This window comes from Physeter macrocephalus, chromosome 19, assembly GCF_002837175.3.
Source record: "Physeter macrocephalus isolate SW-GA chromosome 19, ASM283717v5, whole genome shotgun sequence".
Lineage (NCBI taxonomy): Eukaryota > Metazoa > Chordata > Mammalia > Artiodactyla > Physeteridae > Physeter > Physeter macrocephalus.
This window is the reverse complement of record NC_041232.1, coordinates 68008857-68034027: the sequence shown is the minus strand read 5'-3', so window position 1 is coordinate 68034027 and position 25171 is coordinate 68008857. Positions and strand designations below refer to the sequence as shown.

The 25171-nt window shown below is 36.2% G+C and overlaps 1 protein-coding gene across 17 annotated transcripts in view; it reads right to left on the bottom strand.

The window, feature by feature from the left end:
• The window catches only part of POLI (DNA polymerase iota), a 61501-nt gene extending 39088 nt beyond the window's left edge, over window positions 1-22413 (bottom strand). For 10 of the 17 annotated variants that reach the window (XM_055080681.1, XM_028480676.2, XM_028480677.2 and 7 more), the window contains exons 1-9: window positions 22186-22326; window positions 20642-20764; window positions 18478-18642; window positions 14415-14567; window positions 11998-12234; window positions 10740-10918; window positions 9817-9908; window positions 7403-7533; window positions 2030-2235 (exon numbers count right to left, since the gene is read on the bottom strand). In XM_055080681.1, coding sequence (XP_054936656.1) covers window positions 2030-2235; window positions 7403-7533; window positions 9817-9908; window positions 10740-10918; window positions 11998-12234; window positions 14415-14567; window positions 18478-18642; window positions 20642-20764; window positions 22186-22264 — 1365 coding nt within the window. In that variant the 5' untranslated portion in view covers window positions 22265-22326. Of the gene's footprint in view, window positions 1-2029; window positions 2236-7402; window positions 7534-9816; window positions 9909-10739; window positions 10919-11997; window positions 12235-14414; window positions 14568-15513; window positions 15639-18477; window positions 18643-20641; window positions 20765-22185 lie in introns of those variants that run through there. The other 7 variants (XM_028480685.2, XM_007121292.3, XM_028480686.2 and 4 more) reach the window with 6 other exon arrangements.
• Window positions 22414-25171: the final 2758 nt, after the last annotated feature.

Here is a 25171-nt window from a genome sequence, read left to right as displayed (position 1 = left end):
GCTCCGTGGCATATGGGATCTTCCCGGACCGGGGCACGAACCCGTGTCCCCTGCATCGGCAGGCGGATTCTCAACCACTGAGCCACCAGGGAAGCCCAACTGATATCTTTTAAACATTCATGCTGCTGAAGTGTGATTGTAGCTATTATCCGACCAACATGTTTCTATCCTACTCCATAACTTCAATCCTTTTGGCCAGTTCCAAACAACCAGAAATGATCAATCCACCACAATTAGTCACACAACTGTGTGGATCTTTACTCACTATTCCAGGAAGACAGCTTCCTTCCTAGATAGCACTGAGCCAGAAGGTAGGTATGTACTGGAAACCTGGAAAGGACCTTAACCATCATGTATTCAAACTTCCAATTCTGTGAATAAAAAGACTGGTGGCCTATAAAAATAAAATGATTCACCAAGGGTATCTAAAATATATGTATATGCACAGATAGCATCAAGGGCTGGTTTTCTAAAATTCCCCATTTTGAAGTGTAACATTTAACAGAAAGAAAAAAAATACTTCTATGGTAAAAACCCAGTATCATTATTCAGATGTAACACTATTCTATATTTACATGAGATAAAAATTTTAAAACACCTTCCATTTTAATTTGCCTAATTTTCCCTCTAGTTTCAAGCACCATAAAAATGTACAGATAGTCAAATATAATTCAGGAAACATCAACACATTAGTAACTTCCAAAAAGTAAATGGAGAAGAGATTTGGATCACTGTTTTTATTGAGCACGAACTGTGTGCCAGACATGTACAAGGTACTTTCACTTATGTTTACCTCTCTAATACTACTGTGACTAAAGACCTTTAATTCTCATTCTACAGACTAATTAAAAAGTCAACATCTTTTTAAATGTCAGTTAATAAACAGAATAAAAAGGGTCACTGAAAAAAAGTAATTTGAAGAGGGCACTAATTCAGTATTTCCATAACACTATTCTGTTTTCATTATAAGCTTAAATGTAAATGAAAATATTACTAAAATTATAATGACTGATTAAACAATAAAAATAAAGAAAATAATAAAAACATTTAAAATTAAGAGTTGGACTTCCCTGGTGGTGCAGTGGTTAAGAATCTGCCCGCCAATGCAGGGGACATGAGTTCGATCCCTGGTCCAGGAAGATCCCACTGCAGCGGAGCAACTAAGCCCATGTGCCACAACTACTGAGCCTGCACTCTAGAGACCGTGAGCCACAACTACTGAGCCCATGTGCCACAGCTACTGAAGCCCACGCACCTAGAGCCCATGCTCTGCAACAAGAGGAGCCACTGCAATGAGAAGCCCATGCACTGCAATGAAGAATAGCCCCCGCTCGCTACAACTAACTAGAGAAAGCCCGCGCGGAGCAACGAAGACCCAATGCAGCCAAAAATAAATAATAAATAAAATTTATAGATAAATAAATAAAATAAAATTAAGAGTTAATTGTAGGCATAAACAATTTACTAAAGATGATTATTTTTTAAAGCATTTGGTAAACAAAAGTTTGCATTTTCTTTTAGTCATGTGAAAATATGACTAGCCTCTGCCTCTCTATTGCCACACTCTTAATTTCTACAGTTGTAAAATGAGGAGTCATATTCTATCAATATTGCTACCAGAATTTTATGTAAGTTCAAAACCAAGAAAACTTAAATATTTGAACAAAGACATTTGGGGGGGGCGTCGCTGGTAGCTTATGTATAAATTGACAACAAGATTAGATTTCCAGTATTTGAAAATATTTTTATATGAGCTAATCATCATATTCCTATATACTGTTATCAAATGTTTTAACAGTTCCAAAACAGAGAACCTCTATCAAGGTTTTCTCTTTTATCCAGCGATGTTTATGTTTTAATCTTAGATCACCGTACAATATACTTAAGGCTAGAAACCATAATATGAAAGGCACTATTACAAGTTAAGTCATTCGAATCATATCACCCAAAAGAATCTCTAAATTGTATCAGTTAAACACAAATTTATATCTCTAATTTAACCATACAAATCCAGTAACAGAGTACTTACAAAACTGTGCTTGCCAGAGCGTGAAGTTGTTGATAATGATGGTGTTAAATAATAATCAATAGTCCCTTTCTTAGCAGTATTTAGGGCTTTAAGGTTGCAGAAGCACACACTTAAAAGGGTAAGATGAAATGGCATCTTCACATTCACCATATTTCGAAAAAGTTTCATAAGTACATCAACCATTGGGGTCATCACATCATAATTTCCTAAATAAAATGTTTAAGACGACAATGTCTAAACACATTATATCATAATTAAGAGCTTAATCTAATTTATATTGCTTAGATTAAGAAGTTAAAATCCTAAATAGATATCATTGGGACATCTTGACATTATTTACTGAACTGGGACATCTCAACATTAACACCAACTGCCAAATGAGTTACAGTTTTCAGAAGATTTGAAATATGGAACTTTTAGTTACGGGAGAATGATAAGGTCAGAAAATCTCCCCATAAAATTAAAATAAAACTGAACAAAATGGTCAAAAATAATCATTCTGAGATTCTGGAATGAACCAAAGGCAAATAAAGTGAGAAGCACTGATTTATGAAAAGCTGCTAGAACTTAGGTAATGAAGTGGGGACAGCAGCCTTATTGGTTGGAGTTGCTTGTATCCCCATTTACACAGTGCAGTTTGCATAGTAGTTTTACCAGGATGAGGCTGGCTGTGAAAGCCGGAAGCTTTGTTGCCAGAAAGGACTGACCTGATTTGAGGTAGAGGGCAAAAGCCCACACTCAGCAGTGTTGCCAGAAAAATGAACAAACTTGGTAGGAAACAAAGGAAATCACATAGCTCTTGAGCCTGGGGTTGCAACTGTGGTTGGGATGAGTGAAAGATCAGTGGACCAGCCATAAACTTAACCAGGAGATCTGGAAATGAGAGAACCACAGAGGGACTAGATAAGCTCTCCTCACAACCCCAGCTGACTGAGAGCTGCACACACAGTGAGGAGCCAAGCTTTCCACACATCTCTCACCAGAATGGCAGCAAGCATACCAGGGGAGATGCAAGAGGGACGGGCTGAAAATAAAGGCCAAGGCAGACTTGAAAAAGGCCTAAATTTTGAAAGTGCTCTCCAACCCAAGCACTTGTCTGTTGACAGAAAATGAAAGCCTTCCAGGCTGTAGTATTTGAGCAAACCTTTGACCAATTATTGTCTAACCACCAAACTATGCAGACACAGGGTAATCTCCTAAGAAGACAAAATTAAAAATTTAAATTTAAATTAAAAAAAGAAAAAAAGTTAAGCAGAGAGATCAGGGGCAACACATCACAGGGGAGGTAGATTCTGCAGCTTAAGTCCAGACAGGTTACAAAGAAAGAAAAGGAAAAGAAAGCCCACAGGGAAAAAAAATCCAAATCCAGAGTTTCTAGAATACATTATCTAGTCCAATTTTCAACAAAACATTACAATACATACAAAAAAAAAACAGGAATGTGATTCATACTCAGGCAGAAAAAGCAGTCAATAGAAACTGACTTTAAGTTCAATTTAGCAAAGACTTCAAAGTTGCTATTACAGATATTTTCAAAGAATTAAAGAAGATCATTTTAAGGAATTAAAGTAAGATATGATAACCACTACCAAAAAAGAGGGAGTCTCAATAAAGAAACAGAATCAAACATACAAACAAAACAAAACAAATGGAAATTCTAGAGTTATAAAGTATAGTAACCAAAACAACAAGAACAAAATCACTAGATGTGTAACAACAGTTTTGAGGTGACAGATGAATCAGAGAACTTGAATATAGCTCAAAAGAAATTATCTAATCTGATAAAGAAGAAAAAAAGTCTGAAGAAAAATGAATAGAATTGCACACACCTATAGGACATTATTATCAAGCATACCATCATATGTGCAATGAGAGTCCCAGAAGGAAAGGAAAGAAAAAGAAGGAAAGAGAGAATATTTGAAGAAATAAGAGCCCTAAACTCCCCATATTTCATTTAAAAATTTAGTCTACAGGGGCTTCCCTGGTGGCGCAGTGGTTGTGAGTCCACCTGCCGATGCAGGGGACACGGGTTCGTGCCCTGGTCCGGGAGGATCCCACATGCTGCGGAGCGGCTGGGCCCATGAGCCGTGGCCGCTGAGCCTGCGCGTCCGGAGCCTGTGCTCCTCAACGGGAGAGGCCACAGCGGTGAGAGGCCCGTGTACCGCAAAAAAAAAAAAAAAATAATAATAATAATAATTTAGTCTACAGAATTAAGAATCTCAATAAATTCCAAGTAGGATAAACACACACACACACACACACACACACACACACACACACACACACACAACCACTTAGATATACCATAGTCAAACTGCTGAAAAAGACAGAGAGGTAAATAACTCATCACATAAAGGAGAACAACAATACAACTGTGCCTGGTACCAATTTATTGCCTCTCAGCTACAAATCACCCTTCAATAACTGCTGTGTGATAATGTGTTGGACTGTAAAATTTTTTTTACATTGAACTCAACTGTTAAGTTTTGTCAGTAGAGAGAACTGGAGGACCATTAAAGGAGAAAGGGTGTTTCTCTTCCTGGTTCCAATGTAGTGTCATTTACCTTTTCTTGCTCCCATAACATGGTCTGTGTGCAGTACATATGTGTGGAAATATCCAATAGTGCTGTGCCATACCACATGTGTGTGGAATGCTCAGTCCCTCAGCAACCTCCAGCCCCAGTCCAAGCCTAGTGACCATGTTACCATGGCACTAGCAACTCAAAACACTGCACATACCAGGCCTGTGCCATAAACAGCACCCTGACTCTTCCTGCATACCCACCTAATAGGCTTGACTTGAGTATGCCACAGAGGATTGTTTCCTCCAGCTCTTCCTATGCAGGTACCATACCCTCCACCTTTGCACTAGCAGAAGAATGAAGATTCCTTCAGCATAAACACCTACCAGTCTCAGCTTGCCCACATCCTGGAGGATTGTTAACAGAAGCCCTCCCAACATGGACACCTACATACCCCAGCTCGTGCGCTGCCCTGCCAGTGAGCAAACTCCCAACATCCCAACACCTCCTGTGCACCCACCAATCAGCCTCAGCTCATCTGTAGATCAGAGCATGGTATTCTCTTTGCCCAATAACTATGGAACAGCTCTGGGCCAGGTAACTCAAAGGATTTCTCTACCATTCAGTGTTCTGCAACCACACCTTCTCCTTGAGGGGTAAGAGGACTCTCTTTTCCAAGTCTGCCCTTCCTTGGATACTTTTCCTTAGCCCTCAGGTACCTCTTAGAGTATCTTTATATCTTTATAGTCACTCCCCTATCATAATTTAGTAATTCTTTGAAACTTTCCCTGTTCAAATGTCTGTGTGGTTATTCTCTCTTGATTGGAACTATTAACAGGAATCTCTCCTGATTAAGCTATTAACAGCTGCCTCCTCATCAAAAATAATGAAAACCAGAAAGCAATGGAACACTATATTCAAAGTATAGAAAGAAAACAGTAAAGGATTATATATCCAGACAAACTGTCATTCAAAAATGCTATTTTGGAGAAGTAGTCCATAAATTTTAGTTAAGTAGAATGGTTTGATAGTGTTGCTCAACTCTTCTTTTCAAATGCAAATGGAACATTCTCCAGGGTAGACCATATGCTAGGCAACAAAATAAGGCACAATATATGTAAAAGGATTGAAGTTACTTTAAGTATGTTCTCTGATCTACTAAAATCAAAATGGAAATCAACAAAAAGAAATTTGAAAAATAATCAAATATTTGGAAATTAAACAGCAAATTTCTAAATAAGTTTAAGGGTCAAGGAGGAAATCACAATGGATATTACAAACTACTTTAGCCTTAATGAAAAAGAAACACAACAAAATTTATGGAATGCAGCTAAAGCACTGCTTAGAAGGAAATGTATAACTTTAAACTTGAATTATTAGAAAAGAAGGTAAGTATAAAATAAATAATGTAAGCTTCCATCTTAAGAAACCAGGAGTGGAAAGGCAAATTAAACCTAAAGCAAGCAGAAAGAAGGAAACAACAAAGATCAGAGCAGAAATAAATTAAATAGAAAGTAGAAAGACAATTGAGAAATCAATGACACCAAAAGTTGAATCTTGGAAAAGATTAACAAAACTGATAAACCTTTGCTAGAATGACCAAGGGGAAAAAAAAAAAAAAGAATACACAAATTACCAAAATCAAGAATGAAAGAGAGGACATCACTATAGACCCTACAAAAATTAGGATTATAAGGGAATATTAACAACTTCACGACAACAAATTAGGCAACCTGGATGAAATGCATACATTCCTAGAAGATACAAATGACCACAACTGACTCAAAATGAATAGAAAATCAGATTAAACTTATAACAAATATAGAAATCAAATTCTTATTCATAAAAGAATAAAGCTAGAGAACTTACACTACCTAATTTCAAAACTTACAACAAAGTATCAAGGCAGGGTAGAACTGGTATAAGGATAAACATATAGATCAATGGAATAAGAAGGTCAAAAATAAACCCTTACATTTATGGTCAATTAGTTTTTGACAAAGGTGCTATGGCAATTCAAAGAGGAAAGAACATTCTTTTCAACAAATTCTGTGGAACAACTGGATACCCACATGGAAAAGAAGGAACTAAGACTCTTACTTTACACAACACATAAAAATTAATTCAAAGTGGATCTAAGTCTTAAAACTATAAAATTTCTGAAAGAAAACATAAGAGGAAATATCTATGACCTTTGGGTTAGGCCAAGAATTTTTAGATGATATCAAAAGTACTATCCATATAAGAAGAAAAAACAAAACAATGAAATACCATTATAGTCATGAGAATGAGTGTAATAAAAGAAAATGACAGTACTAAATGTCAGTGAGAATATGAAAAAACTGGAACCCTCTATACCTTGTTGGTGAGAATCTACACTGTTACACTCACTTTGGAAAAAAATGTGTCAGTTTAGAGTTCAACTCTACCATACAACCCAGGAATTCCACTCCTTGTAACCTACCCAAGATGAACAAAAGCATATACTTGCCCGATGACTTGCGCACAAAGGTTCACAGCACCATTTATCGTAACAGTCAAATTTTTCGTAACAGTCAAAAACTGGAAACAATCTAAATGCCCATAAAGAAGTTATATCGTGCTATATAATTAACTACCATAGTTTTGTTTTCTCTGGAGTTGGGAAGCATTCCTAACTGACTCTTTACTTTTAATATCTATTTAAAAACAACAAAGTTTTCTAGTGAAAATTTCATATAGAATAAAAGTATTTAATAGTTCACTAACTCCCGGTGAAGACTACCCATCTTTGGATCATATTTCTAACTCAAAGTTTGTTTTTTTAAGAGTTCAACCTGCCAATTAAATTATCAGAAAATTAGTCCATTACCTATCCCTAACTTCTGAATTATGTGGGATGGAATTGGGCACTGACGACTCTCACGGCTATAGTGCTTCTCAGATGAATACCGACGGATTATTAATCTTATTGTATGTGGCTTCCTTCCATCTTGGCAGACTCTAAAAATAAAGAGAAAGAGGAAACAAGGAATTAGAAAAAGTATTATCAAAAGATTTTAATGGTCCAATACACCTCATTTACCTAAAGGTGCCAGATTTAGAAACTGTAACAATTATAAATACAGTTGATAATTAGGCAGCAGGCAATAAAGGTCCCTGAACAGTCTAAGCAAACTTCACAAAGTCTACATAATAAAGCTCTGAAACTTAAATAAGGCTCTCAGGCCTCATGCAGAATTGAGTGCTATCAGAAAAAGAACAGAGATAAGATATAATAATAACAAGCCATTTTACAATCCAAATCCAAAACATAACTAAAAGCAACATATTAAAATCAGCAGGAAATTTAAGCAACAGAGAATCATTTACTGACAGAAGCAAATATATAAAAAATGACAATTTTTTATACATGTAAAAACAATAAGATTACAAAAAGAAAAAAATTTTTAATGAGATTATTTCTGTCAAAAAGCACTCCTCAAATAGATCCAAGGGAGTCAGTAATATCACCATTATATGGCTTTAGAGAAATAATGTGAAAGATTAATTATATACTATATTTAGGAAGGTAAGTACTTGTCCATGCATCTTAAAAAGTGTTCCATCCAAATAATCTTGGTTTTAGTGTTGAAAACAAAACTTTTAATGACATGGAAAATCCGCTTATAAAGTAGAAAATCTAATTACCAGAGAAAATAAATGTCATCAAAGAATAACATTTTCCTTTCTATATGCGTCACAAACATAAAATACAAGTATTAAAACATACTCAAATTGATTTTGAATTAGAAAATTTGGATTTTTGTAGCAAACAATTTTTTTCTTATTGCTTTATCACAAAACTTCTTGACTGCTGCTTTATTAAGATAATATCTTAAATGGTTCCTGTAAACATGTTACTAGTTTAAATATCTTCCAGTTCTATTAAGTTAATATGCAACTCAAAGGTGTAATTTGGTTCCTATAACTAATTAAGACATATTAGAAAAAGGTTATACTCTAAGCAATCTTAAGACCAGTGCCTAGAGAATGGATTAATGGACCAGTGCCTAGATGGATGATTTTATACCTCTTACATATCTATAGTATGAATCATCATATGCTTGAGAACATTCACACACATGCACAATTATTTTTTTTGCCAGTTACTTAGATGGCATTATACAACTCAGTCACTGATATAAGGGGCCACTATGTAGAAAAGGGAATGCCAAGCAGGGATAAGGAGAAATAGTTAATAGTTATTTCACAGTTTTAGAGCATCTCGACTCATTTCTGGGTTGATGCTTCAAATAAGAGAACCTATAGAACGTATACTTCTTGTGGTTTCTCTATGTGCACAACTTTTTCCAGTGACCAGGCATTTCACAGTAGTCTTATATTTAGCTGAAACAAAGCAGATAACCCAGTTTCACTAGCATAGTCACAGGCTCAGCCTGAGTCATATCACTGAAGCTGGGTCATATAGCCAGCCAGTTGCATGCAGCAAATGATGATCTGTGCGGCCCTGCTCAAGACATGGGATTGCAATGCATGTTGCATGACTGCAAAGTTGAAGGAAATTTCACTTTATCAGTTTTCTGAGAGTTACAGTCATCCAAAAACCATTTTCTCTAGTCACATTAGCCATCCTAGCATCATTACAGAAGCACACCGACCCAAAACTGTTAGACCCCTGACACCCCACTTTGAGAAATCAAAGAAATGGGAGGAAAAGAAATGGAGTATTGAGAAATAAATATATGATGGCAAAGGAGCATCAGAAAACTAAATGTCTTGTTCAGTGTATGCAATGCTATTTGTATACTCATAATCCCAATTGACACTCTTCATGTATTTATAGGCCAGTAACTCTGCACATACCCACAATCACTCTCACTGCTCACACATAATCCCATTAAGCTATTGCTTCATCTGACTCCATTTTCTTTCACATGGTCCGAGGCACAGGAGATAAAAGGGTTCTTCTGCTTTCTCCAACAATTTCCTATCCTCAATCATCACAAAGTTTATAGGTGCCATGATTCTAGAGATACCCATAAAACTCCCTTAGGTTAATGATCAGCAGCTTAAGATCCACAGTAAACCACAATGTTACTAAAATTAAGACCAATGGAAGTAGATGAATTAAATTTAGTTAAAAACATGTGTTACTTTATAATGATCTATCTTTGCATGTTTAGTCTCCAGTTAATCGGTAAGTTTCAAGATCGAATGTGAAGTATTCTTTCCATGTACTATACACAGAATCTATAAGATGATATGGCAAAATGGAAAAATCACCTGTTCAAAAGACTAGCAAGTAGTTCTTCAATCTTATTTTTAGCTTCAACTTCTGATGAACATTTTTTAAATGAATCTTCCTCACTAAAGGACTACCAAAGAAGCACAAATAAGGATTAATATAAACCCAAATAAACATATCCAATTATCAGTGTATATGTCAAATAAATATTCAACACATTGTTTACTAACTTACCTAATGTACTTAGTTTGAGCCATTTAGTTCACTTTTATATTAAATCTTTTTATCTGCAAGTTATTGTACTCCACTAGAAAGTACACTGGAAGTCAAGAAAATTACACAGCTCTAGTACCAATGCCAAGCTTTACTGTACGATTACAGTGAGGTTCTTAATCTCCTAGGATGTGAATCTAAGTTTAACCTTGGGCGGGCAAGTTATTTAACCTTTCTAAAGTACAGTATCTTCATCTTAAAAAAATAATGGGAGGAAGAGGGAGTAAGGGAGGGGAAAAGGTATGAACAAACAATAGTACTACCTACCTGGAAGAGTCACTGTGAAGATTAAATGGGATAATGTATATATTAATATCCTTCAGGAAAAAAATTAATCAATGTTATCTGGGTGATTATATCTTTTCTCCATTTCCTAAACCATTAGACTACTCTGAAAACAAGATTTTTAAAAATTAAAATATTTGCCTCCTGTATACAATACAGGCTATTAAAATTAAGTAGTATTCAAGCACAGTGGCTAACTTGAGACTTAAATACTAATTCTTAGATTCAATTTAAGAATATTTATTAATCTACTATAATAAATAGTCTTCTCATAGGAAAGGGATCATGTACTAACCTAAAAAGCAAATTAGAATAGTAAGAACACAGTAGTAAAACTAGAAATCTTTATCCCCAATAATGTGACAACCAGTATTCAATTAAAATAAACATCATCGCCACGTACCTGAGGAGGTCCTGAGGGTGTCACAGGAGAGTTATCCTCTCCAAAACTGAGCTTCTGGATACGCTGAGCAACTGAAATTCCTAATTCCTTTTCTAATATTTTGGATGAAAAGGTTTGAAGATCACGCACACTACTGATACCCAGTGCTTCCAGACGTTTGGTAGTTTTATAGCCAATACCTAAGCAAAAAGAGATGCATACGGTGTTTCAATAGTTTTTCTCTTTAAAATTAGCTAATTAAAATATTATAAAGATATCAACCACGTCTTTTGATACCATAATTGGTATTTTGCTAAGATCAAACTTTATTAAAAATTAGGTTGTTGTTCTGCTCAAGGCCTCTGAGTTATGCACCACCTTGAAAACCTAACAACCATAGTATAATATAATGAATAAGGAGACAACCAATAAACGCTGTCTTGATATTGATAAAATGAAATTTTTACCACCTGTTACATAACAATGTGGAAGTATTGAAGAATCATAGTTGTTATTCATGTAAAGAAAGACTGTCACTAGAGCAATTAAAATTCATTACCATTTGCTAATTATTAGCTAACTTGACTGATTTCTATACACAATACCACACATTTATATCTGGAGGTAGTAATCATCCCAAATACAACTTCGAGCCAGAGAGCAAACAAACAAATCTTCTCATTAGCGAAACTCCTATGACAAAGTTCTTGCACTAAAACTCAGTCATACTTTATCACAGGAAAAAAATTAATGCTGTGATAAAGGACCATACGTTTCCAGGTTATAACTTTCATGATCATATTCAAACTATACAAAAGTAGGTAAAAGTAGGAAAATACTTTCATATATATAAATTCCTAATATAGATTTCCTCCAGAAAACATCAGGCTTTTTGGTTTTCACCAAGAGCCAAGTACACAGGCTCTAAGAATTAATTACATGTAGCTGTAATTTTTAAACTTAAAGAAATACAATAAAACCAATATATATTTTTCAAATAAATTTGTCTTAGGGCTTCCCTGGTGGCGCAGTGGTTGAGAGTCCGCCTGTCGACGCAGGGGACACGGGTTCGTGCCCCGGTCCGGGAAGATCCCACATGCCGCGGAGCGGCTGGGCCCGTGAGCCATGGCCGCTGAGCCTGCGCGTCCGGAGCCTGTGCTCCGCGGGCCCGTGAGCCATGGCCGCTGAGCCTGTGCGTCCGGAGCCTGTGCTCCGCAACGGGAGAGGCCACAGCATTGAGAGGCCCGCGTACAGCAAAAAAAAACAAAATTTGTCTTACCAGGCATTTCCTTTATGTGGTTCAAACTATGAATGAGATCTTGAGAACTTTCAGGTAGTAAGAGTGTTTGCTGATTTGGTTTAAAGATGCCAGACGCTAATTTTGCCAATAATTTATTAGAAGCCACTCCAGCACAGCCTGTGAGACCCAACTGATTATACATGGCTTCCCGCATCTCAGCTGCAATCTGAGATCCAATAAGTAGTCTGATGTGCAAGATGTCATGCAGGTTTATAGCTATAAAAACAGCCAATGTTGTTAAAAGTCACCATCACAAATGTTAATTTTCTTTTTAACAAAGTTAAAAAGTTTTTAAAAGATAAAGGGCTTAATCTATATCCAACCCCCCTTCCCTACCACCATACTGCTACACACTTAACTAATCTCTCTCGTCCTTCACAGGAATTCTGTAAAGTAACTACCACAATTGAATTCCAAGGCCTGTGACAGCAAATGCATACTGGGAGTGCTGAATGATTAACAGATTACGAAAATTGATCTCTCATAAAATATTCCGACAGACATTAGTAGAACTTTTACTCATGTTTATCTGGAAGTAAGCATAAAAGTAAAAGTGTTACATTAATGATAAAGCTAACATTACAGCTTTAAAGATCTGAATCTAAACTTTACACATTAGTGGTATGTGCTATTAAAAACAATTTTGGATTTGTATATAGTTTAAGAGATCTTTTATTAAAAGTATAGGGAAATTATATAGAAACAAATTTTCTTAGGTGTGAAAATGACATTAGAGTTATATGAGACAGTCCTTATCCTCAGGAGTATTTACATTTCAAGTGTTATGATGTCTGTAATAGTGGCTCAATAATCTATCAACCAATCAATAAACAGCAAGATAAAGCAAATGTGGCAAAATGATAACAATGGGAGTATCTACAAGGAAGGGCATAATGACTGTTCTCATTGTACCATTCTGTCAACTTTTCTGTAGGTTTAAAAAAGTTTTTTAACACAATCTTACGTGGAGGAGAAAGAAGAATTCATGAAGAATTACATATTTTAGGATATAAGACCTAGCTCTCCGTAATATGTTCTAACAAATAGAATCTAAGTTTGCTTTAAAAATTATACAGAAACACATTTGAAATCTTCTTGCTACCCAGACCTTGTAAGTGACAAAAGAGCACAGGTACAAAAGACACATGAAGCTTCATATCTTCTTCTAAGACAGAATGGTAGCTCTACTTCTTTTCTTCTTTAGTATCAGGGAGATGGATAATGACTGGAGATTGATCCACCAGCTCTCAAAAAAGGGGGATAAGAGAAAGTACATGCTGGCTGAGACCTATGAGCAAGTATGTCAGGACAAGTCTTAGAGAAAAGCAGAGTAGCTTGCCTTCTACGTGGTATGATTTGGAAGTCACCAGCAGTCAAAAGATGTTTGAAAGCCTAATTAGATATTCAGTAGAGTTGATTGCAGCTTATTTTCAAATGCAAATACCCCTGGAAATACCATCAGTCATTCATACTTTAATATGCGAAGGAGAGGAACCATTCTGTTTTCTTGCTAAGAGTTGGCAAAGATTATTTGAACTGATTAAATATGAGCTTGCAAAAGATGGCAGGCAGGCCTGGACAAGCTTCCACAAGGGCTAACTTGGGAGGGTCTTGGTACCTTGGGAGAATAGAAGTGAACAAGCAAAGAGGCAGCAAAGGCAAATTTAGTCTACCTAAAATTTTGCTTAAAAATGGTTTTAAGAAAATCACAAATTACTCTAAAAAGCCAACTCCTGTAACTTAAGGATGACCTAAAGAGTCATCCTCTTTAAAAACGATAACACAGGGACTTCCTTAGTGGCGCAGTGCTTAAGAATCCGCCTGCCAATGCAGGGAACACGGGTTCGATCCCCAGTCCAGGAAGATCCCACAGGCCACAGAGCAACTAAGCCCGTGCACCACAACTACTGAGCCTGTACTCTAGAGCCCGCAAGCCACAACTACTGAGCCCGTGTGCCACAACTACTGAAGCCTGTGCACCTAGAGCCCGTGCTCCGCAACAAGAGAAGCCACTGCATTGAGAAGCCCGCGCACTGCAACAAAGAGTAGCTCCACTCACCACAACTAGAGAAAGCCTGTGCACAGCAACGAAGATGCAACGCAGCCAAAAAATAAAAAAATAAAATAAACTAAAAACCGTAATACAGGACTGTGTCAGAGAAATGAAAAGTGCACAAAGCACTGAGCTACATGTCATCAAAATACGATTTTCTGCCTATTTAATATGGAATAGCAATACCTGATTTTAATCATCTTAGACTGCTGAAATATGGCTAATATATCCAACAAAAGCCAGAATACTTTCAGAAAGACATAATCGACTCTCTGAACTGACTGAACATTAAGAAATGTAGATACTTTTAGTTACTAAACAGAATGAATAAGAACCCACTTACGCTGATTACCGTATACATGACCCGACACAGTCAGTGCTGAGGGTTCATCACTTTGAAGCTGCTCTAGTCTCTTCTCAACCATTTCTGTTAGATCCACAAAATTTTCATCAAACCCGAGTCTCTCAACAACTGGACTAAATTCTTCCAACAACTCTAAATTAAAATAACATTGAAGCACAGATGTAACTGAAGTTATAACTAGAATAGATTTAACTCTTTTATGCTTAAAAAAATAACAAAATATGTTGTTAAAGGTTTTACATACATTCACAGTCCCATAATCTCTTTAATAAAGTCCTCAGTTAACTGGGATTTTTTTTTTCTGTACCACATTCTGAGTAAAGGCAATATTTTCCAACAAAATAAGTCCAAAAATAACATTTCCGGGGCAGATACATACTCATAGCAATAAATTTCTCAATCTCCTATACCTATAATTTCTCTATCTGTAGTATATTAAACATCAATGCTTATAGTTAATTATGATCTTGAAGCAGTAGGTCAAAGAATAAATTACAGTCTGCTTAGAAAAGTAAAAACAAGTAATAATATATACTAGCTATGTTTTTCATAAGAATTTTTAAAAGGCAAAACAAAATAAAATTTACAATTTCCAGTTAATACTAATCCAAAGAGAAAAGTTACTTAATTTTCAAAATATACTCCAATGCAATACTTTTTGATTCGTCACCCTCCAGCACATTCCTTAAGGGCAGAGATGGACCATGACTTACATGTATTTGAATGTCCAGCCTCTAACAGAATGCCTAGTCTGTAACTCAAATGTTTACTAAACTGAGCTGAACCAAGATTTGAAATAAGTTCAAAAAGACTTATCAATTCTCATTTTTAGGATTAAAACTAATAATTTGAAATCATTAAGAAGAATTTTCACTTCTCTCTGAATCACCTATGATACCAGCTGGATGGCAGAAAACAAATTATTAGCCTCTTATTATAAAAAAAATGCATAGGTTCTTAAAGTCCTATAATATGAAAGCTCTGTTTTATTGATGCCAACACTGATAACAGCAGGAGAAAACAATTAATAAAGATAACAGTGTGATCTGGTGACCACCAAAAATCACTTTCAACCTACCTAGAGAAAACCATATATCTACTCTGAGGAAAAATTGACAATGTGTCTGACCATATAAAAGGATTCTTTTGAATTTCCCTCATCAATTTCTGCTTTTCTTCCCCAAAAGTATATACCTGATGTCCAGCAGTAACAGGTAGAAAATAAAACTTTATGAAAACAATACTATATAAAAAACAAAGAACAAGTTAAGTGCTAAGGAGAAAAGCAAGTTAAGTACAGAATCACGCACAAAGCTGGTGGATCACTGAATACTGATTGATTATATTGGTTCTATTACTAGGTCATAGGAATAAATCACTTATCCATTCCTGAAGTTAACCTCTTTTTTGCTGTCAACTTGTCAACTCCATAAACAAGAGGCATTTATTAAACATATGATTACACAAGGCCAAAGAGGAGTTATAATTAGAGAAAAAACTATCTAGACAAAATTGTAATACTGTAGAATAAAAATATGAAATAAACAATAAGGTTATACATCATAAATAGGTCTGAAATAAATTCAGTATAGGACTATTAGGCTATGTTCCTATTTCAACTCAGAAAATACCATGAAAAAAATTAACAAAATAACATTTTATCGATGCATAAATCATACTTAGAGTATTTATTGTTATATTAGTGCATTTTTAATTCTTTCAAGATACTACTTTATAAGTTAAGAATCAGCATAAAAACTGAGATTTACTCATTGAATTTCCAGTAGATATTTTCACTGTGAAGAGTTGCAGTGGCATAGAAATCATAAGATAAAGACTGATAAGTCTGACACCATAATGTCAGACAAAACACAAACTGGGGCCTTCCCTGGTGGCGCAGTGGTTGAGAGTCCGCCTGCCGATGCAGGGGATGCGGGTTCGTGCCCCGGTCCGGGAAGATCAACTGGAAAAGTAAAAAAGATGAAACACAAATTGGAAATATATTTATAACACATGGCCATCAAAGGGCTAATTTCCTTAACTTCCCCAAACAATGACACAAACCAATCAGAAAAGAGAGGAGCAATCTAAATGAAAACGGGCCCAAGCAAAAAGGCCATTCACAGAAAACATATATAAATGACCAAAAATACATGAAAAAATGCTCACACTTACTTATAGAGAAATGCAAATCAAAACAATGATTTACTATTTTTTCTACCTATAGGCAAAATCTTTATGAAAATCTAATACTGTCATACATACTAGCAATATGTTGGGACAACCTCAAGTGCAACATATAGCAGTATTTCTAATGCAAATTATCTTTGATCTAGCAATTAAACTTTAGGAACTTCCTTTAAGGATACCTTCATGAAAATATGTGAAAATTTCTGTATGAAAATGTCTACTGAAGCATATATTTGTAAGAGCAAAAAGTTGGTAACAGAGAAATAATCCCTCACTATCAGGGAAACTACATAATTTACAAGATATCTTTTGAATAAAAGGAGGTGCTATTAATAATTACGTAGGGACAATGGGCATAAAGTGGGACATACTGTCTTCATATCAGTAAAGGAATGGTTAAATAAGTTTGGGACAAAATACAACAGAATACTGTGCAGGCACTAAAAAGAATGAAGAGCTATATGAATGAGATGAAAGATCACCAAGAACAAAGGCAAGATGCACACTGTCTGTATTATATCCTCTCTTCTATGTACAGTAACAATTCACTTCTGAGTGCTCACACACACATAATTGTGCACATTGTCTATTCACACATAGACATATACACATATGTGGCGGAAGGGGTTTGGGTCATTGTGATACTGGTTTTTGCATCTTGCCTTTTACTCACTCTACAAGGCATATCTCTATAAGTCAAACAGTACAGCACCAATGCATTCTTTTTAATGGCCATGTAATATTCTGTCATAGAGAAGTCTTAGTTTATTTAGCCATTCTCATCCTGGTGAGCAACTGTTTTCATTCCATATTTTTAGCAATTATGAACCATGCTACAAGAGACATTTTTGTACATATACATTATTTTAGTTCTATTAGATAAATCCCCAGCAGTGGTATTATTGGGTTAAAGAACATAATAGGTATCTTTAATTTCAAAAAATGTTTCTAAATTGCTTTCTTGAAAAGGCTGTAATACTTTGTTTCTACTTTTTCTCACATTCTTATTTTTAGTACTAATGAATTTGAGCATTCTTTTTCCACATTGCTGAATTTGCTCTTTTTGTTAATTGCCTATTCATGTCTTTTGTCCATTTTTCTTAAGTTTCTTTTTCTTGTTAATTCCTAAGAGCTCTTGGATATTATATTTAATGCTTTCATCTGAAAACTGCTATAAATAACCAAAGAACAAGTAAAAAATACAACAGCAAACAAGATAAATAAAAAGCTGATTCTTATACATTTTAAAACTGTATATATTTGCCATATGCCAGTACAACACATGGTTTCATTTTTCCTGTAATTTACTAAAACACTAAGATTCAAACCCAAACCTTAGTAAGGGGGAGTTTATCTACACTGAAATATTTAATATATACATAAAATCTAAGAAAAAAATATACTCTTTATCTTTGCTAATACTCCCTAACAAATTGGTTTTTAATTATGTTAATCAAACAGTACAGAAGCCTCTCTCAACTATCATTAGTGCATTAGAGCACTGCATATTTCTTCATAGTTCATTTAAACTTGGCATTTAAATTTATAATTAAAAATACCTGGTTCTTTTTGGTTTATCTTCTCCCATTTTCTCACTTAAAAATTTCTTTACATTTTCTCATATTTATGTAAACATCAGCGTGACAGAGTTCAAATTCCTTCCAACAATACATTTTTGTAACCATTACTCATAATATATTAAGTCATTCTTATATAAATTTTATTAAAATGGGAAAGCCCCAAAATAAAAGGAAACTGACTTATGCATTTTACATTTATTAAAAGATTCATGTAGATAACAAGCATCCTATATAAAAATTAATGCTGAAAGTATATTGCCCATAATCTGTACCTGTAACCTTATATGACATCTCTCTGTAACGAGTCAAGTCTTCTCCATTAACTAATACTAGCTGTGGACACTTTTCTTTTGCATCTCTGACATTCATAAGTTTCTTAACTCCAAGTTTCCTAGCTTCATAGTTGCAGGTAACCACCAAATACTTCTGCTGAACCCCTATAAGAAATAAATATTTTATGAGAAAAATAAATATTTTATGAGCAGGATTAAAAATTAAAATTAAAATATAATTTACTTATTCCGTATTTTAAGTTGTAATACCATCTGTTTTGATAAGAATAAAAAGCTCTCAGTTTAAAAATACAGCCTCCATTCATCAAAGTTCTATGAAGTAAAATTTAACAAAAATTACCACAAACCAGCAATTCTATGACGTCTTCTGCAAAAAGATACAAATAAAATCCTTCGAGGATTTTTTTCAAACAATACAAAACCAAATTAAGCTATATTGAATTAACTCTATATAACTTTATATATAACTATAGGCCATGTTTTACCAAAAAATAAAGCAGATGAAAATAACTGAGTACAATTAACTACCGGTTGCTGCTAGAAAACCTATCTTGTCTTCTGAGTAACTTTCCAATGAATATAAAGCAATGTTCTGTTACAAGTGCCAACCTACAGCAAATACTAGGGATCTCCCCCAGTCAGTGTTCCAATTACTGACCTGTTCTTCATAGTAATCTTCAGAAAAGATTATAGACAGTGAGGTGGCATTATGAGCCCCCTCCTTATCAAAATGATTAAGTTATGATTATCTACAGACTGTTTAAAAATTCTAGTCTTCCGGTAGCTTAAAACTGCTAAAATTATTTGCTTTCCTCTTTACACAAGTTGACTACTTGTTTACCACTATTAAAGTAACGTTCATCTAAAATAGGTAAAACACAAATATGTAGATGGGGAAAAAAAGGTTATGTCCATTCCCCTAAGGTAAGACATTTTGTTTCTAAAATGTTGATACTATAAACAAGGCAAAGAAACATTATTTCATATATTTTTGATATATCAGATTATGCCCAAAAATAGAATCACTGGGTCAAAAGTAATAATTTGATTCACCAGTGAACTATGTAAAAAATCAGATTAGTAACTTCCTTAACTAAAAAAGTAGTCTTTTAATGCAGGATGAATGGACTCACCATTATGTCACCAGCCCAAGTTGTCATATATTTGCTGAGTATAAATGGAAGACTATGCTGCTTTCTCCTAGAAACTTTCAGCATTATATCCCTCACTTCCTGGTAATCATTCATTCCTGCATCTTAATTCCACAATACCTTTTTACTAATCATTACTTACAGAACATCTTGTTACCAGGCTACTAGTTAGAAATGCCTTCAGAAGAAGATCGAGGTCCCCTAATCCTAACTCCTTGACAGCCTTAAAGATCCTAGACTGACCTTGGCATACCAAAAACTAGTCATCAGTCATCCCTCTGTTCCTCAGTAAATCAACTAGGCTGAGTTGAATTGGGGACTTATCAAAACCAAAATAGACACCAGAGGGAAGCAGCAGGTGAACCAAAATTGCTCTTTATGCTTTTACTAAAAGATAAATCCTTACTACATGCATAAAAGAAATTTTTAGAAATTTAAATTACTGTCCCAGTTTAAGATATAATTAAAAAAAGAAAGTTCTTTTTAAAAAGCCAACATAATAGTAAGTAAATCCCCAATGTAAAATTTCTCTTTGCCTTTTATTTTAAATGATACTTATGATTTTATGGAAAGCTTGTTCTGTATGCCTTAATATTTTGGGCTCTGTTCAAAATCCAACTATTTTGTCAAACGTTACACAATTCAAGAGTTAATTTCAAAAGTGGGAGAACAGATGACAACTTCCATTAAAATTAATAAAAGAGATTGTTCTTGAGATAAGACAGTTGTAAAATTTCAAACATTGAGAAAAAGACTAAAAGTTTATCATGGTCTCTCTGTTCATCCGTTTGGTTAACTATACTACTTGTGTCACATTCACCATTTATTAAACGATTATAAAGTTTACACCTGTAGTGAAGGAAAGATTACTGTCTATAAAGCATCTTAGAACTGCTTCCAACATTTATTAATATGGTTAATAAATCATAACATAATAAACATAATAACGAATCCTATTATACAAAGAAAATAGTATCAAACTCCAGAATTACCTAAAGGTTTGCTCTTTAGTTCTGGATTTGAGATCATTTCTACTTGTGCGTAAAAGCAATCCAGATCCACGTGTACTATGACTCTAGATGAAGAACTTCCTGCTGGCACCACTTGATCATGGACTGCGGCACAATATGCAAAGAAATATAAAAATACATTCAGGCTGCTTATCGCCTCTGAGCAACTGCCAGCCCCTTAAAACATGGCAATTGAGAAAGAAGAATGCAGAGTGATTTTTAAAGTTTTTTTCCTGGATTTATCACATGTGTCAAAGCATCTAAAAATTACAAAGACATGAGAGAAACTCCACCCACAGTAGAGTCTTCAGTCCTGTTTACTTACTAATTCTTTGTATACTATATTTTTCTCAGGATCGTAATAAATTTAAGGAAAAAAATTTATCAATAATGGAAGATTGCAAGAGGTAATCCTAGGACTTGGAAGTTTATGGGAAAATTTAGAGTAAGTTGCAAGGGGCAGAAAAGTTTAAACACTGATCTTTCAACCAACTTAAAAAGTATTCTAAGTGGCATGTCCTTAAATTAAAAAAATAATCTGAAATACAAAGCAGCACAAGACAGAACCTATGGGTCCCAATGGACTACATTTAGCTCCCATATGAGATCAAGATTAGCTGGTTCAATGTTGAATACCCAATACCTAAACCAGAGCCTGGCATATAACAGACTACCAATAAATACTTGCTAAATTGAAAGAGTAAATATTTCCTGGATTTTAAAAAGTGGTTCATGTCTTGAGGGAAGGGGTAGAGGGATAAGACAGAGGAGATTCCAGCTCTTAACACCAGTTTAAAACAAGGCAGGCTAGATGCAATGTGGTTTTCTAGTTTGGAGCCCGGAACAGAAAAAAATTAAGTGGAAAAAAACTGGTAAAATCGGAATAAAGCTTGTCCTTTCATTAATAGTAGGCCAATGTTAGTTTCTTAGTTTTGACAAATGTATCATGGTGATGTAAGATATTGAAGTTAGGAAAAGCTATCTGTGCATCTCTGTAAATCTAAAATTATTCCAAAATTTAAGTTTTTTTAAAAGGGGGGCGGGGGTCTAGGAGGCAGGGAAGGAGAGCCCTGGTCCCAGGCCCGGGGGTTGGCGCGGTGCAAAGTAGGCTCCAGAGGCTGGAAGTGGGTCACCGGAGAGGCGGCCACTGCAGACGTGCCTCGTCCCCGGTTCCGAGCTGAGCCGTCCCTTCCCGTCTGGGCTGAGCCCGGGCCCCAACCTTTACCACACGGGCGACAAGTTCCCCCGCTTCTGCAACCTTTAGGCGGCCGGGGACTCTTCCGCTTTCACTGGGCTGTTTGAGGGATTACAAATGCACCCTCGATTAACCAACTGACGCGCCCACCCTACTCCTACTGGTCAAAAAAATCCCTCTCGGGATCTTGGCCTCAAAACACCGGGCAGCGAAGGGCAGCTCTCTCAGCGGAGCCGGGAAGACGAAAGGACCCGAGCCGGGCGGGACGGTCGCACCCCAAAGGCCGCCGCCACTACCCCGGGAGTCCTCCCGCCCCACGTTGCTCATTTACACCAAGGGAGGCCGCCGGGCTCCTCAGGCCCCAGCGCACCCGGCCAGCTGCCGGCTTCCCCCGCCTCGGCCCGCTTCATGGCCCGAGCCGCGTCCTCTTCCTCGTCGCGGTCGCCTTCCTCCTTGGGCTCCACCCCCTGCTTCTGCGTCCCGCCCCAGCGGCCAACCGCGGGGCAGCTTCCGACCGCTTCCGCCGGGTCTCCAGGGAAGCCGCTCCGGGCTGGAGCCTGCGCGGTCTGCGCCGACCCGCGGGCTGCTCCGTAGGACTCGCCGGCTGGGAATCTTCCAGACCAGCGTGCGGGGGTTCCCTCCCGCCCAGCAGTGAATGAGAGATTACCGTACCAAGCAGGTCATTTTTTTCTTAAGGTCTTCAGAGTGAGTCCCACACCACAAATTTTAACTGTTTATCTTTACTTAGAAGCCAGCCTGTTCTCCTGATCAACTGTTAGCAGAATTGCTAACCCTTAGACGCTGAATGATTTATGCTGATGGAGTTGGGGGAAAGGATGGAAATTATGGTGGCAGCAAGGCGACCATGTAAACTAATATGATTAGCAAGTATGTTAAAGTTTGCATTTTGTTTGTTTGGTGTTTGATTCAAAGATACTGTGACAGATTGGACCCCTGAATTTTTAATCATTTAAACTGAATAGGATTTTGATACCTGAGCTTTGGAGTCGGGTAAAATTCTCAATCCAGACCCTCCAACTTGCTAACTGTGATTTTGGGCAGGTTAAATAACTGCTCTGAACCTGTTTCTCCACTGTTTAAAAAAAAAAAAAAAAAAGGTCTTGAGTGTATTGGGATTAAATGAACGAATGAAAACTAACGTGTGCTTTAATATTCCAATGAATATAAAACACCTGGGACATGGAAGGTTAGAAGGTGGTCAATAAATGTTCATTCTCTTTGCTTTCTGTTGAGATGCCTTTTGTGCCTGTGTGTGTGTGTTTCTTCCAACGGAGAAAATTTGGAAATTTCTGTGCGCGTGTGTGTGAATGAATAAATATATATATATATTCACACAATTATTTTGATTTTTTTACAGGATTCTTTCATAAATAGGTTGTGAAAACTTTGAGAAACCCATTAAAGGACATGCTGATGCATACATAAAGAAGGAATAAAAAGCAGAGCTGGGGCTCAGTGGTTTGGAGACCAGGTCTTCCTCTTTGGGTATTTTACTCTTAGACATCTGGACCAGTTCCTTCAAAGTCTCCAGTATGGGATCTAAGACACCAATTTAAAGCTATCCTGCTTTCTTTGCGATTGCTATTTGATAAGTCTGGATAAAGTACTTTTGAATTAAGTGCCTCTTTGGCTATCATCAAGGGTCCAATTACTTGTAGACAACTAAGGTATTTTGTTTCAATTCCTCCATGTTGAGAATGATACAAACCAGGGAAATACTATGGCACATTAAAACAGTTCCTTTATAAGAGCCCTATGGTCACTAACACTCAACAGCTTGACTAAAAGTGAACCAGCATTGAAAAACAACACACATAAGCCCTCTTTAGTTGAATTTCTTTCCCTGTCAATTGTCAAACTGAAGAGTGACTTTAAATTTAGTAGAAGAATAGACAAATGGAACCTTGCAACCATAGGGGAGCGAGCCAGGTTGGCTTTGTGAGTGTACAACCTATGAAATAACACAGAGCTCTGCACTTAGAAGGGCCCCTCACCTGATTTAATGTTCTTCTGTTGCTGTCTTGAAATTCTTAATAATTTTTGAACAAGGGAGCCCTCATTTCTATGTTGCACTGGACCTCGCAAATTATTAGCCAGTGCTGGGAACAGAGGAGGGAAGTGGCATAGAAAAGAACACTTATAAAACACCTGTATGTCAGGCACAGCCCTAAGAGCTTAAAACAGATTATGTCATTCAATATGCCTTAGAGGGTAGGCATCATCATTCTTATTTTACCAAAGATGAAACAGGCCAGCAGAGACTAAGATGCTTACTCAAGATTATGAATCTAGTAATGGTAAATCTACTTTCCAGAGTTTTCCATAGAGAAGAATTCATTAAGAATGTTTCTTCCACAAGAAAAGGGAACCCTCCTGCACTGTTGGTGGGAATGTAAATTGATACAGCCACTATGGAGAACAATATGGAGATTCCTTAAAAAACTAAATCTAGAACTACCATACGACCCAGCAATCCCACTACTGGGCATATACCCTGAGAAAACCATAACTCAAAAATAGTCATGTACCACAATGTTCATTGCAGCACTATTTACAATAGCCAGGACATGGAAACAACCTAAGTGTCCATCAACAGATGAATGGATAAAGAAGAGGTAACACATATATACAATGGAATATTACTCAGCCATAAAAAGAAACAAAATTAAATTATTTGTAGTGAGGTGGATGGACCTAGAATCTGTCATACAGAGTGAAGTAAGTCAGAAAGAGAAAAACAAATACCGTATGCTAACACATATATTTGGAATCTTAAAAAAAAAAAAGGTTCTGAAGACCCTAGGGGCAGGACAGGACAGTCACTGAGAAAGAGTTGTTTAAAGTGAGAAGTGAAGTTGCAACTAAGTAAATTCAAATTCGGTTTCATATCAATTCATTATCAGTAAAAGAATTTTGAATCATCTACCTCATTAAAAAAAAACACGACAACTTGGATATATTCGGAGGCATAAAAATAAAATTTATTTGAGCTAATATGTGTTGCTTTGTAGTGGGATGAATTAGGGAGAGTGTTTTTTTTTTTTTTAATCTTTAAATCCCATCCCTCAGTTTTAATTAATTGGCTCTAAATCTAGGATAATTTCAGGAAATAAATATTTTGAGCCTGGATCATAATTGCGTATTTAAGTGCCAAATGAGAAGAACAATTGCAAGGCAAAATAAACATTTAATTAAAGGAAATTATGGGGCTTCCCTGGTGGCGCAGTGGTTGCGCGTCCGCCTGCCGATGCAGGGGAACCGGGTTCGCGCCCCGGTCTGGGGAGATCCCACATGCC